The 13442-nt window shown below is 43.5% G+C and overlaps 2 protein-coding genes across 4 annotated transcripts; both read right to left on the bottom strand.

The window, feature by feature from the left end:
- Positions 1 to 24: 24 nt before the first annotated feature.
- On the bottom strand, positions 25 to 6346 carry LOC133506415 (caspase-6-like). 3 transcript variants are annotated; one of them, XM_061830536.1, is made up of 8 exons: positions 6218 to 6346; positions 5905 to 5946; positions 3440 to 3482; positions 3216 to 3365; positions 3067 to 3143; positions 2572 to 2747; positions 2349 to 2499; positions 25 to 975 (listed from the first exon to the last, which is right to left on the bottom strand). In XM_061830536.1, the coding sequence occupies exons 2-8, from the start codon at positions 5933 to 5935 to the stop codon at positions 740 to 742; spliced, it is 864 nt and encodes a 287-aa protein (XP_061686520.1). In that variant the 5' UTR covers positions 5936 to 5946; positions 6218 to 6346; the 3' UTR covers positions 25 to 739. The 3 variants fall into 3 exon arrangements, with proteins under 3 accessions (XP_061686520.1, XP_061686521.1, XP_061686522.1); XM_061830537.1 differs by having other exon boundaries at positions 5905 to 5949; positions 6218 to 6328; XM_061830538.1 differs by lacking the exon at positions 5905 to 5946 and having other exon boundaries at positions 6218 to 6314.
- Positions 6347 to 8520: 2174 nt separating this feature from the next.
- Positions 8521 to 13211, bottom strand: pla2g12a (phospholipase A2, group XIIA). Its single transcript, XM_061830540.1, has 4 exons — positions 12650 to 13211; positions 11855 to 11931; positions 9481 to 9646; positions 8521 to 8992 (listed from the first exon to the last, which is right to left on the bottom strand). The coding sequence occupies exons 1-4, from the start codon at positions 12852 to 12854 to the stop codon at positions 8874 to 8876; spliced, it is 567 nt and encodes a 188-aa protein (XP_061686524.1). The 5' UTR covers positions 12855 to 13211; the 3' UTR covers positions 8521 to 8873.
- Positions 13212 to 13442: the final 231 nt, after the last annotated feature.

Consider the following 13442-nt stretch of genomic DNA (forward strand, 5'->3'; position numbering starts at 1 on the left):
GCACTCAGTGGAACAAAAACGCACTTGTGTGTTAAAGCAAGCAAGCCAATGTATTTATTTAGCGCATTTCGTACATAATGTGCTTTACATGATTAAAAGCATCTGAGTACAAAGAAATAAAACAATTAAAACGGGAATTTTTTTTTTTTTTAAAAGATAAAAATGGCAACAACAAATATATTTAAAATGTGAAAAAAGTACCATTAAAAACAGCGTCCAGTGCAAGAAATATCATTAAAAAGTGAAAATACACTAAAAAGCATGAGGGAAAAAAACATTTTCAGCTTGGATTTAAAAACATTCACACTAGGGGCTGATATCACCTCTGTTGGCAACTTATTAATTTTTTTTTGCAGCATAATAGCATAAATGCTGCTTCACCACGTTTACCTTGGACTCTGCGCTCCATTATTTGACCTGAGTCTGTCGCTGTCAGAGCTCTACTGGGTTTATATTCCGTGAGCATTTCTTTCATGTATTTAGCTCGTAAACCATTTAGTGATTTAGAGACCAGTAGCAGAACTTTCAAATCTATTTCAAAACTGACCGCAAGCTAACGTAAGGACTTTAGAATTGGAGATATATGCTCTCACCTCTTCGTTCTGGTCACTACTCTTTTGGTTTGTTTACATTCACCCAAGAAGCATCAAACAAACAAGCACATCTCTGAGAATTATGGAATAGTTCCTGATATTATTTGTCAAGTCATTTAGGATGGACGCAAGAAACGGCGGAAGGTTTACTTTTTAGGGCGGAAGTAGAGCTTCTTGGTGAGCATGGAGGCAAAACACGGCACCTGCTTCTTGCCGATGGACCCCCGGTCCTTGCTAACCAAGACGCTCCTCTCGGACACGATGCGGTTGACCAGCGTCAGGAGTTCGGTGAATTCCAGAGAGTCTCCGTACTTCCTCAGCAGTTCGCACAGGTCTTGAATGTACCACGAGCCGTTCGCTGTATCCCGATGTGAGTAGTACCCTTGAGAGCGGAACACCGTAGAAATTCCGGTTATAATGCTGTATGATGATAAATGATTCCAAAGCAAAAACGCCTTCAAATTGGGACTGACCAATTTCTAATTTTTTTTTTTTGGGGGGGGGGGGGGGGGCCTCTAATATCACTGCCCCAACCCTTCAATAAAAACTTGGTCTGAGCTCCCAAGAGGTTACATTTCAAGGCCGAAGATTCAGATTCATGGGAAAGCTGTCTCAATTTGAACTTCTCCAAATGTGATCTTACATTTTTTCCAGGTACACAACAACTGCCCTTGCTCCCAGACTCCTTCGCCACAACTTCATTCGAGTTAAGAGTTAATTAACTAGGATTGATTTGAAGGCCATCCTAACTTTGCCAATGATGTCATAACAGTAGAAAGAGACCATTCAAATTGAATAAGTCCTTCACATGTGACCCCCTTCTCCCTTTTTGGGGGGGTAAGGCTACTACTACCCATCTGCTTCTTTGTTTCACCTCTGGGGTTGCGTATGAAGGGAAACAATGTCAACACTGTGGACAAGCTGTCCCATCTCAAATAGTACTTCAAATGTAGCTACCGTTCCCTTTTTGGGGGGAGGGTAAATGCCACTATGATCCTTGCACCAGCCATCTACGAAAACTTCAGCTCAGTTCAGAGACAGTTTTGAGTCAGATGCTTTAAAGCAGGGGTTCCCAGACTTTTTTTCACCCCAAGATCTACTTTTGAAGCAGCCAGTCTCTCACGAGCTACCGACGACGAGGGGTGGGTGATGTAAGGTAAACTAGGAAAAAAAAAAAAAAAAAAAAAGAGTGTGGCGGAGCAGCGGTTGTTAGAAAAAGTTCTGTGTGCTGCCTAAAAGAAGCCAGTGGCTTCTTTTCATTTTTGCTAGTACATATGTAAATTTTGCCTTTGGATGTAACAACCAGTCATCCCTCACTCATTGAATCACATTGCAAAATGCCACAAACTGAATAGCTGAACGTTATACTTTCAATTTGCATTGGATTTTTTACTTTTTTTTGCGCGCAACGCATAATATCTGCCGAGAGACTGGATCAGTGGTGCACAATTGCGCACACGCAGTTTAGAGGGAACATTGGACGATGTCCTTTTTTTTTTTTTTTTTTTTGGCACACCGTCCTGCGATCGACCAAACAATTGCGATTGACGCATTGAGCACCCCTGCTTTAAAGATACTATGGGAGGGCTGTCCAAAACCAAGTACGCCACGATTATACTTGCTACACCCCTCCACAAAAACGTCATCCCATTAAGTAGGCTGAATTTGAAGGCCATAAAGCGAGTGCATAAACCAATGACAAAATTAGCTTTGAAAATGGAAAATAAAAGTTCTGTTCTGGGTCTAGCTGCTGACCTTCTGCTACCGAGTAGCACATGATGAAGTCAGCTCCGGCCGGAAGCGTGTGAACAGCGCTGGCGTCGACCACCACCTCGTTGGTCTGGAAGTGGCTGTCCACAGCGTCACAGGCCAACACAGGTTCGTCGTGCTTGTCTCCACGACATGCCTGATGGCGGGTGGACATTTTCATTTCCATCTAATCGACAGATAGTGCGCAATCAACTCGTCGGGTGCATACCTGCCAAACAAAAATCTTGGGTTTCCCGACTAGGCTTTGGCACTTGTCTCCTTTGAAGAGCGACGTAATGTGCTGGATGCTGATTTTTCCGTCGTAGGTGTACACATGCTCGTCCTCGCCGTGGCTCAAGAAAATGAGCACGAAGCAATCGGCATCCGAGTGGTTTTCCTCGGCAGCTGGTCGGACAGCAGGTGTTTATCAAACCATCAGAAAACAAACATTAGTGGAGCATTGACCCCTTCTGCATCAAAGACTACATTCCTTTAGATAAAACAAACAAAACAAATGTTAGGCTAATCTAAGACTAAACAGTCTTTGACATTTGCAATGTATATGAAAACCCGTTTCTATATTTTCAATATTAAAAACATACAGCTATATTGCATTTGTAAACAGTTGATGTGGTATAGAAAATGGATGTATGGATTTAATATAATCCTTCTATCAATCAGCGGTAACAAGCTGAGCTCTAGAAAGAAACTTTTAGATCATCACCTTTATGGATGATCTCAAGGACTTCCTCATTTTTGTAATTGTCGTAAACTTTCACCTCGAAGTTGAGCGCCTTCAGCCTAGAACAGACAAATCGACGCATTGCAGGTTTGTACGCAAAAACGCTGGGTAAAAATGGAGGTTGACCAAACCGGATCTCCAGGTTGTAGCGGTCAGAGTTGGTGCCAAGCCGGTCGTTCATGCCAAGGCGCCAGAAGAAGCGTTCCTGGTTAAAAATGAGCGCCTGGCCTCGTCGTTTGTAGTTCATCCTGTACTCCTCGGTGGGGTCCAAAAGCTTCTCGCTTTGTGATCACGGAAGACTGATAATTAGAGGTGGAAACTAGCAGGACCCGAGCTTAACAAAGTGCCATCGTACCTCCTGAAAGCATCCGTCTCCGTTAGATTCTGGACGCATTGAGCTGAAACGACAAAATAATGTGAGTGTTCGCCGTTCATTAAATGGTCACGTGGCGCACCGTTGTATACACATTACAAATGGGAGGTGAGCCTTATACTTTATCCAAACATTTCACCGTCTGAACATTTTCCAGTCAACAAGTGGATGATTACCACTTCTGTGCATCAAGAGACTTGTAGACTTTCATTACATCTAGGCCTTAATTAAAGGTACATCGCCTCAGGCCAGGCAAGTCGGAGGGATTTGGGACCTCATTTATCTGTAACTGCATACATGTATTTCAAGGTCAAGTGTCATCCCGATAAACGTTCTAAAATAGATATTGAAATGAAAAATGCATCCAACATGATTCACTACAATGTCTGTACTAAAGAATAAATTTGAGCGGAGTGCGCGTCATGCATGTGCAAAGTTGCGGAAGTGTCATTCGACATCCAAGTGGTCGCCATATTGGCTGCATCTTCTCTCCGTGACGTCACCCTGGACATTCGCCATTGAAAACACCCTGTGGCCCCCACTGTGGGACACGCCCCTTCAGATACATAAGCTCTTTTCGAAGAAGAGAACATCTCACAATCGAGTGAAGGGTCCGGTGCAATATCACCCTATTGTATTGAGGCATATTTAGATGATATGCGGATCACGGCCACACCATCTCCCCACCCGATCCACCTCCGCGCGGCGGTGATTAAAAACGACGCTGCCCGCAAGCGACGTCGCCGCCGTGGCCAGACGCCTCCCCGTCCGATCCACTTCTGCGGCGGAGATGGGCCACCGCGGTCCGGCGCCGTGACGGGACACCCCGGCCGACAAGACCGGCGGCCAGCTCGGCCTTGTCGACAAGGCCGGCGGCCAGCTCGGCCTTGTCGACAAGGCCGGTGGCAATTCACAAGGCCTTCGGAGGTCGTCCTTCAGCGGCTGCTGCACGGAAGCCTTCTGACGCGCACATCAACACATTTAGCACCCCTGGTTTACGGTTTACGACCCCCCCCCCCCAACTATTATTTCTTTTAGTAGCTGTATACACACCTCCCTGTCATTTGGAACCCTCGAAGCTCTCGTGCAATCCATTTTTCACGACGAACCGGATCTTTTGGAAAAGTATGAAGAGCGAATCCATCCGCCTGAGTGTTTGACCAATATCCGGCAATGCAATGAGCCGGCATTTTGGCTAACACGAAGGAACAACAAGCTACCTCCCCACAGGTAAAACTAATAGAAATAAACGAGTCCGCTTGAGCGCGCGACTGCCCCCAATGTCACTTCCTGCTTCTTATCGAAAACAAATCCCTCGAGAGGATTTTCATGGCGGGAGTAACAAAAGCCATATCCGTCAAAATCATGTTTTGTGGTGAAAAAAAAAAGATGGGTCCATACCGGCTGCCGTTTTTTCATTAATAACACACAAAAAAAATCATCCATTTCATGACACTTGACCTTTAAAGAAAATCCTTGTTGTGAGTGTTGGAAAAAAGCTTTGCTGCATGTCTTTACTTAGCATCATCTTTCACAAACTTGCACACTGCGATTAAAAACCATGAAAACCAGGTTTCTCAGCCAACATTATATGGAAGTACCAATCAATATTGTGCACATGCGCATAACTATGTCATAATGACATTTCATAAACTTTCCCATTCATTATTTATTCAACTTTGAATCAAACAACTGCAGAAGTGAGTTTTTTTTTTTTTTTTTTTTTAACCATGTCACCGTCAACTAGGTGCATCAGCACTGCTAGCATGGGGGTCAAGCAGCCATTGTTGGGCCAGTTTAGAGCGGCATTCAATGGTAAGCGGACAACTGGAGAAAGATGACACCATCGCTAGATTCCTCTTTGAGTACTTTTTTTGTTTTGTTTTAAAAACATGTAAGTTGGGATTTTCACAGAATTGGAAAACTTATGACATTTAAGCAAACCAGGCTCGGAGACAAAACCTGAAGTAGTGGGAGGGGAATTTTTATCCCCACATGGGCCATTCCAGGTTTTGGTTAATAATTGGCTTACAAAAAGGACACAAAACGAAACTTGCCCAATTATTGCTCATCACAAATTTCATGCGTATTCATTTTTTTTTTTACATTTAGATTTTTTTCATGACATATCTTGTATCTTCCGTGATGCTTATCTACTTTTTTTTTTATTTTTATTTTTTTACGTAGGCACAATATAACCAATTTTTTAAGTGGCGATGACTACATTGTGCGTAATTTATTGCAAGATTTAATTACTGTAATTTCATTTACAATACCGGATGATGAACCCTGCTTTATATGTTAAATGATTAAACTAAATGCATAAACAGGAGGTTTCACTTTCAGAAGTTTTTCCATTCATTCCCATTTTTCCCCCAAGTAATAATTTAGAGGAATTTATGACTGAATTTTGGTTTTTAATTAGAAAGTTAGAGTTAATGACTTACTCGTGCTGTCCGTGACGGTCGTCTTGTCCATAGCAACACTCGCTACTTGAAGAAAGAAAAAAATGAAACTAAAGTACAAGTGCAAAGTTGCTTGGCGTCTTCCTGATACTTTTTTTTTTTTTTTTTCAAGAAAATGGCGTGACAGCAGCCGCCTAACATTAAAAAGAGTTGCGTGGCAACTTTCGCTATAGCCTTATAAGACGACAATTATTTAAACATATACTGCAACGAGGAGCTTTCGCGTCTTCGCCCCTCCACGTACAATACTGAAATCCATGTCTGTGTGTGTCCAGATGTCCAAATGTGGTTTTACCTGCAGCGCACTGTTCTCTGGAATGGTCGACGTTTGCCGCCCTGCTCCACCTTTGCCTTTTCCCCTGACGAAAAAGCTCGACAGCTCCTCACAGATACTTCAACTAACCCCGCCCCCCTGCGCTCATTGGCCAAGAGGTGAGAGGCGATTGGCTCTCACGAGCTGTCAATTCCATTTCTTTTCTCCTCCTTCCTTTAGGAGTTCTCCTGTTTTTCGCCCCGTGTGGGTGGATCTTTTTTATCCTCCCTGTACTGTACTCCTATCTCCTTTCCCTTGACTCATTCGCCTTGTATTCTCGTCTATTCTTTTCTGACTTGTTTCCTTCTCTATGTCTCCTTCCCTCCTTTCTTCCTCTACCTTTTCTCCTTGCTTGCTTCCTTCTCGAATTACTTCCCTAGTGTGCTCTTTTGATCCTTCCGTTTTTCTGTCTTCCTTCGTATCGAGCTTTATTATCCTTTTATTACTGTCCCTTCACTCCTTCCTTAGTTCCTTTTCTTAATTCCTCTCCTTGAGGCCCCCCCCCCTCAACTTCTTGTCTTCCTTCCTAACATTTTTTAATTCTTTGCCTCCTTCCCTTTGTGTTTTCCTAAACTCCTTGTCACCTCATTGGCTAATTTCCCTCCTCCACTCTGCGTCTCCCTCCTTTTCTTTTCTCTTTGACCTTTGACCTTTAGCTCCATTGTCTCCTTCCCTTTCTCTTCCTGGTTTGTGGTTCTCGTGTCCTCCTCTTGAACCTCCCCTGGCGTCCTTCTCCTTGTTACCCTCAACTCCTCGTCTCCTTTTTGCTTGACTTCCTCCCCTTGTCTACATATTTACGTGTTTACGTCCTCCTCAGCGCATTCATCTTTCATTTCCTCCATTTTGGCTCGGTCGTCCCATCTCCTTCCCTTCTGGACTTCTTTTCCGTGGATCCTTCCTCCCTTTCCATCTCCTCGCCTCTGTAATTTCCGTGGATCCTTCCTCCCTTTCCATCTCCTCGGCTTCTTTTCCCACCCTTGCGTCTCGCCTCTGTAATTTCTGTTTTGTCGCCCAAGACTCCAACCTAATGTGAGCGCAAACACGTTTTAATGGACCTTTCCGACCTGTCAATAACTCGTACAATAATAGCCAATCAGATAGCCACACTGTCTTAACCCCTGGTTTGATACGCCCCTGCCGCCATATTGTCCCACAAGCAATGCTGGTTGACAGTAGCGTGCGCTTGGAAAAGTTAATGTTACGAAGAAAATGGTATGCAATTCTGATGAAAGATATCCTGCTAGGTTACAAGGGGCCCAGTTGATTCATTTTCCAAAGCCTAAAACACAGTTGATGCAGTCTCTACGATGGATTAAGGCTCACTAAAGAGCGCACGTAGAACTAAATGTGAACAATATCATCAAACACAAGGCTGTACGTTCGAAGGTAAGTGAGGGAGAAGTATCTTCTCTGAGTTGGATTGAATTATTATCAGTGCTTTGTACATTGCAGGAGAACAACTTTCACTTTGTTAGCATATCACTGACCTGCTGAATGAAGTGTGTCGTGTTTTATGCCAAAGAGTCAGGTCGGTGATACGTAAATGCGCCACTTCTTGCAAGAGAAATGTCTATTTTCCCATTTGTATCGCATCAAAGTTTTAAGACAGGGCACTGGGTTTGATTACGAGCTAAGTCAAATGAATACACCCACTCACTTATAAAGACTACAATGATATTACTGATGATCTTTCCAAATAAAAAAAAAATATTCACCCTGCTTTACATGCGCAGTATGATTCCACTATTTTATCCTGTTGGATTTCAATATTAAGTTTGTGAGGCATCAAACTTTTTTTGCATCGATCGCCAACATTTCGCTGTAACTCTGACATTGCGTCCTGCTCCGTCGAAAATCTTAATTCCGTGTAAATATCCTCACGTGAAATAGTTGAGATCTTTCTGTAGAACTCTCTTGGACAGGTCTGACGCATTTGGCAAAAAACATACCGCAATATTATCTGGAATACGCGGTAGAGAATGGACTTTTGGAAGCTTGTGGGAGATGGCTAAGGGGGAGGAGCTTAAGATCGCCATCGGAAAGCTCCATTGCAACTCCTCGTGCGTCGAGTTGGACAGGTTCTGCCGCCAGTGCCTGTAGGGCTTGGAAAAACAAAGCACCGCAACGTAACTTAATTATCATTATTTTAATAAAAGTAACCACTCTCTATGTAAGCATCCAGTGTAAAACTTTTGTCACTTTCCCCTAGCGGAGTAGAGAGTCATTCCAACTCACCTCAAAAAAAAAAAAAAAAGTTATCAAATTAAATTCATCGAACACAGAGGTGATTAATAATAAATTATCTTCATTTTAATGACATTTTCATGTGGGTACAGAACACAGTGATCGTTTGAAAATCTTGAAGTATTTTTAAAACGTGAGTCGATGTGCTTACTGCTCTCCAGATAACCAACATAATCTGTTGTAGTACCAACACTGACCTGTTAGAGGCAGCATGGTGCCACAGGACAGCCAGACCCCACTTTACCCAAAAACCCACAAGTGGACAAAAAAACTAAAAAGCATAAATAACTGAATGCATTTCAAATTATATACATAACATCAGTCAAAAGTCAGCATTTATAATTCTGTGGCAGCTTTTATCCCTGAGAAATCAAGAGTCCGTGCGTACATTTGTTCACAGCTCCTTCTTCACTTCGTACTGACACACGCAGGACTCGCGCTGGCTGTCCATGTACGGCTTGCACCCCAAATGCATCACGGCGTCGAACAGCAGCGTCACCGCCGACTCGCACGCTGAACATAAAAAGGGGAAAAAAAAAAAAAAAAAACAAAAAACAGGAGGAGCAACTGAGTGTAGAAATATGTATGCGCTTAGTTTCAGAATCTCTAAATCAATATTGTGTTTTACAGAAAACTAACACTCAACTATCTTTCAAGAGGCAAGGAAGTTAACGTCTCTTAATCGTAAAACAATAATGACTCTTTAATTATAAATAGTCACAATTGTTATTTCTCTTATGAGTAAACATTGAGATTTTTTTTAATGGGGCCAGAACGGATTAAGCGAGCATCCAATCATTTTAATAGAAAAAGATGATTTGAGAGCTGAGTGTTTTGCGTTCAAATGAAACGAGCAAGTCAAGTCGCTGCCGCATTTCGGAATGAATCAACAGCACCTCTGCTGCCAAGTTGCACGCTCCAATTTAGTTCAATTGCGTCAAGAATTGAAATTTTTGAGCTTGATGAGAAGAGCGTCATTCCCCTGCATGCTTCTCTCTTACCTTGGACACTGTGGGCCAATCCCAAGGTCCGTTGCACGTTCCTGCAGATGGTCTCCAGACAGTCCTGGAACTCCTCGTCGCAGTCGTGTTTGTCGCGGGCGCACGTGTCGTAGCAGCGGTCGTGCTGGTTGCAGCATTTGGTCATGGACGGGATGCCGACGTCAAACTGGAAGCACAAGGAACTTTCACGCTGCCGGCATTTTTTAAAAAGAAAAATGAAAATCACACTGGTGACTAGACCTGGAAATTTTCAGGTTTTGGAGGAGGCACCGCGACAAGCCCTTTTACGCAGCTACAAATAATTCTAACAAGTCTGACTTCGAAATATCTTTACATCAAAGTTACGTTTGTTAGCGTAGCATACACAGGAAGTAAGCTCTTTTCGAAGAAGAGAACATCTCACAAACGAGCGAAATGACCGGGGCAATATTACCCTATTGTTTCGAGCCATATTTAGACGATATGTGGATCACGGCCAAACTGCATGCGGCCACACCACATTGTCGTCTGATCCACCGCCGTGATGCGTAGATGAGCCAACCCAGCCAACGCTGTGATCGGCGGACACGGCGCCGATGGCCACATCGACACATTTAGCACCCCCGACTTGCTGACGCGAATCTTTTGTTACGTTCTGAAAGGATTACACAACCCCCCCCCCCCAACTATTTATTTATTTTTTTAGTAGCTGTATACACACCTACCTGACATTTGGAACCGATGAAGCTCTCGTCCTTTGCACCCGTGCGATCCATATTTCACGATAAACCGGGTCTCTTGCAAACTTATAAAGGGTAAATCCATCCTCACGAGTGTTTGAGCAATATCCAGCAATACAACAAGCCGGCATTTTGCCTAACACGAAGGAACAATGAGCTACCTTCCCGCAGGTAAAACTAATAGAAATAAACGAGTCCGCTTGAGTGTGCTGCTGCTGTTAACGTCACTTCCTGCTTCTTGTCGAAAACAAATCCCTCAAGAGGATTTTCATGGCGGGAGTTACAAAAAGCCAAACACGTCAAAATCATGTTTTGTGGTGAAAAAAACAGATGGGTCCACACCGGCTGCCATTTTTCATTAATAACATACTCAAAATCATGCATTTCATGACAGTGGCCCTTTAAGGTTGTTTACATTGGCAATCTTTAAATGTTCCTGGTCGCTGACATTTTGGCGAGTCACATGACCTACGTGCGCATGTGACATGCCTTGTGCTCAATCTGAGGCTCGGTTACATTCCTACACAATTATCGTCAGCGCTGATTCCACGGATTGATCGTCATCTGATCGATCGGGAAGACGGAGGAATACGCCCATACAAAAGCCCCGCCGAGCTCGCTCGCGGCCAGCTGCCGGACGAAGCTCACTTGCTCGTGGCCGGCTGCCGGTGTGATGGTCTGAGCGCTCCCGGTGCTGAAAAGTCTTCTTGTGAAATGTTTCGAGGAGTGGCTATATAAGGACGAGAAAGACCGACAAGGAGGCTTCTTCTCACCGCTCCTCTGGGAAACTACGCCGCTTGGAACACTTAACTACACAGACACCAGGCTGCCTTTCATTTTTGGACCGGCTGGAACTTTCGCTAACTTGGAATACCCGCTGGGACGCACATTTGCTTGTTTGGGAACACTCGTTCGACATTGGTGACTATTCGCCGTTGTTTCTCAACTACTCTGTTCTTGAACGCCTATTTGGTGCTAGCTATTTTATCGTGTTTGTGTTGTCATGGCGTGCGTGAGATTAAATTGTCAGAAACGCAACACAACTGCCTTGTCGCATTTTGCTGGTTTGAACAAAGGGGACGTTAGTCTACATTCACTCTATGGACATCTCGGAAAGACGAACACAGCGAACGTACGTATATGTGTATATCATTTTTAATCAACTTTTGTTTTAAGGTTAGGTTAGTATATAACGTATGTTAGCTCCCTCTATGTAGAAGAAGGAGGAGGAGGAATTAGCGTCGGCTAAGTACCCAGAGTTCCCCTGTTGGTAACGCATGCGCAATAATCACAAGGAGACGTTTCAGCACGGGGGAGCGCTCAGACCGTCACACCGGCCGGAGCTCTGGGGGCTTTTGTTTACGCATTTATGTCCCGCGCGTAGGCCTCCGAGTAGTTGACTCCGCATCATTCCCGTCCAAAGAACCACCCGAACATTCAACATTATTGACAGCCACAGGTTCAAATCTGTATGGACGTATTCCTCCGTCTTCCCGATCGACCGATACTTCTATTTATTCATCAGATGAGGATAAATCCAATAAATCAGCGCTAATGATAACTGCGTAGGAACGTAGGAACCCATCTGCTCCATTGTTACTTTCAATGAGTGGACTTCCCCTTTAAACAGCACTGACGCAGTCAAGCGGCACTACCTGGAATCCAAAGAGCGGCGTCCCACATCCGTTGGGCGGCGGCAGCTTGTACCCGGGTCGAGGCACCGGCTTGTAACCTGAGAGAGGAGGGCAAAGGTGAACCGACTGCGGCTGATGAACACATCAGCAGCGTGTGCCACTCAAGGTGCAACACACACATTTGAAATGCTTATATTGAAAAACCCTCACATAAATAAAATCACACCAGGTGTGTTTAGTTTACTTGAGTACTTGTTTTTCTGATTACTTTCATACCTGACATTTAAAAACAGATTTCTGTAATTTCTTACATTAAAACAGTCTCGTAACTTTATTCTCCAACCTCCGTGGATGACAATGCAAAGGAAAAACGACGAATAGATCAATGTAAGTTCATGTTAAACACAAAATTGTGAATGCAAGATTGCAACATTGTTTTTGGAGGTAGATGTTTTGAAATATACATTTATAAACGTGAATTTTTTCAGTTTTTTTTCGACTTCATAAAGTTGGTTTGAATTGATCGTCAACTGCAGTTGATTGATTGATTGAATCCATACGAGGCAAAAAAGGACCCACAGTGACACGGACAAAAGTGAACGGGGAGAATTGCTAAATTGTCAAAATGAGTATTCTGTATACTTGTATTTTTTTCTCACTTTATTCGACTTTTATTTAAGTAAAGAAGTTGAACGTGTAGTTGGGCTTTAAGCAGAGCACGTGAACTTCTATTCAAAGCGAGCGACGAGACCAAGTTGGACTTGGCAGCGTGACTAAAACTGTAAAACATCCTAAATTGGTGTCAAATGTGCTTACCGTCACTACACTTGTATCGGCACAAGCCGTCGTCGCCGCCGAACAAGTCGAGAGCCGCGTTGAGGTACGTGTCGATCTTGTGAATGCCATTGCGGATAGTTTTCAGAGTCAATCGCCAGTCGGGAGTCTCCGCTTTCTGTCCACAACAGGACACGGAGGCCACGTATACGACCAGGGCGAAAACAACATGTCTTATCGTTAGCATGGCCCGCTAGGTACAAGGAAGAACTGATAACGGGTAGAGTATTAAAGTAGCACGCGTCGTCTCGATGGCATTTTCGACTGTGTTTGCATTTTCTCGCCAGGTCTTTCACTTCCGGGCTTAGGACAGTCACGTGATGTATGCTGCATTCAAATTGACCGATGTATCTTTCCAAAGTGTTCCGTTATTATTGTTTTGTCTAAAAGTACGTTTTTATTCATCTTAAAAAAGTGTAAAAATTGTTAGAATTCCGACGAATAGCGAGCGGTGTTACTGTAGCTCATTCCTGGTCGAAGGTTGAAAAAAATATATCCGATTTCCGAGTGTTACTGATAGCACCGTCATGATAACCCAACGAGAACATGCCGAGACTTACCTTTACTTATTGTGACGTCATGTTTGTAGGTTACCGAAATTTAGTGGGCCAAAGAACATATTTGACGTTAAAACAAACTCGTGACACGCCAACAAACATTAAATAAAAAAACATATATAGTTTTTTTTAAATTAACTTTTTACTTCTTGATTATTGGTGTTGGACGCGGAAAGCGAGACGGGACCACGATTTTGCAAGTGTTAGAATCCGTCATT

The sequence above is a fragment of the Syngnathoides biaculeatus genome, chromosome 9 (genome assembly GCF_019802595.1).
Source record: "Syngnathoides biaculeatus isolate LvHL_M chromosome 9, ASM1980259v1, whole genome shotgun sequence".
In the NCBI taxonomy this organism is placed as follows: Eukaryota; Metazoa; Chordata; class Actinopteri; order Syngnathiformes; family Syngnathidae; genus Syngnathoides; species Syngnathoides biaculeatus.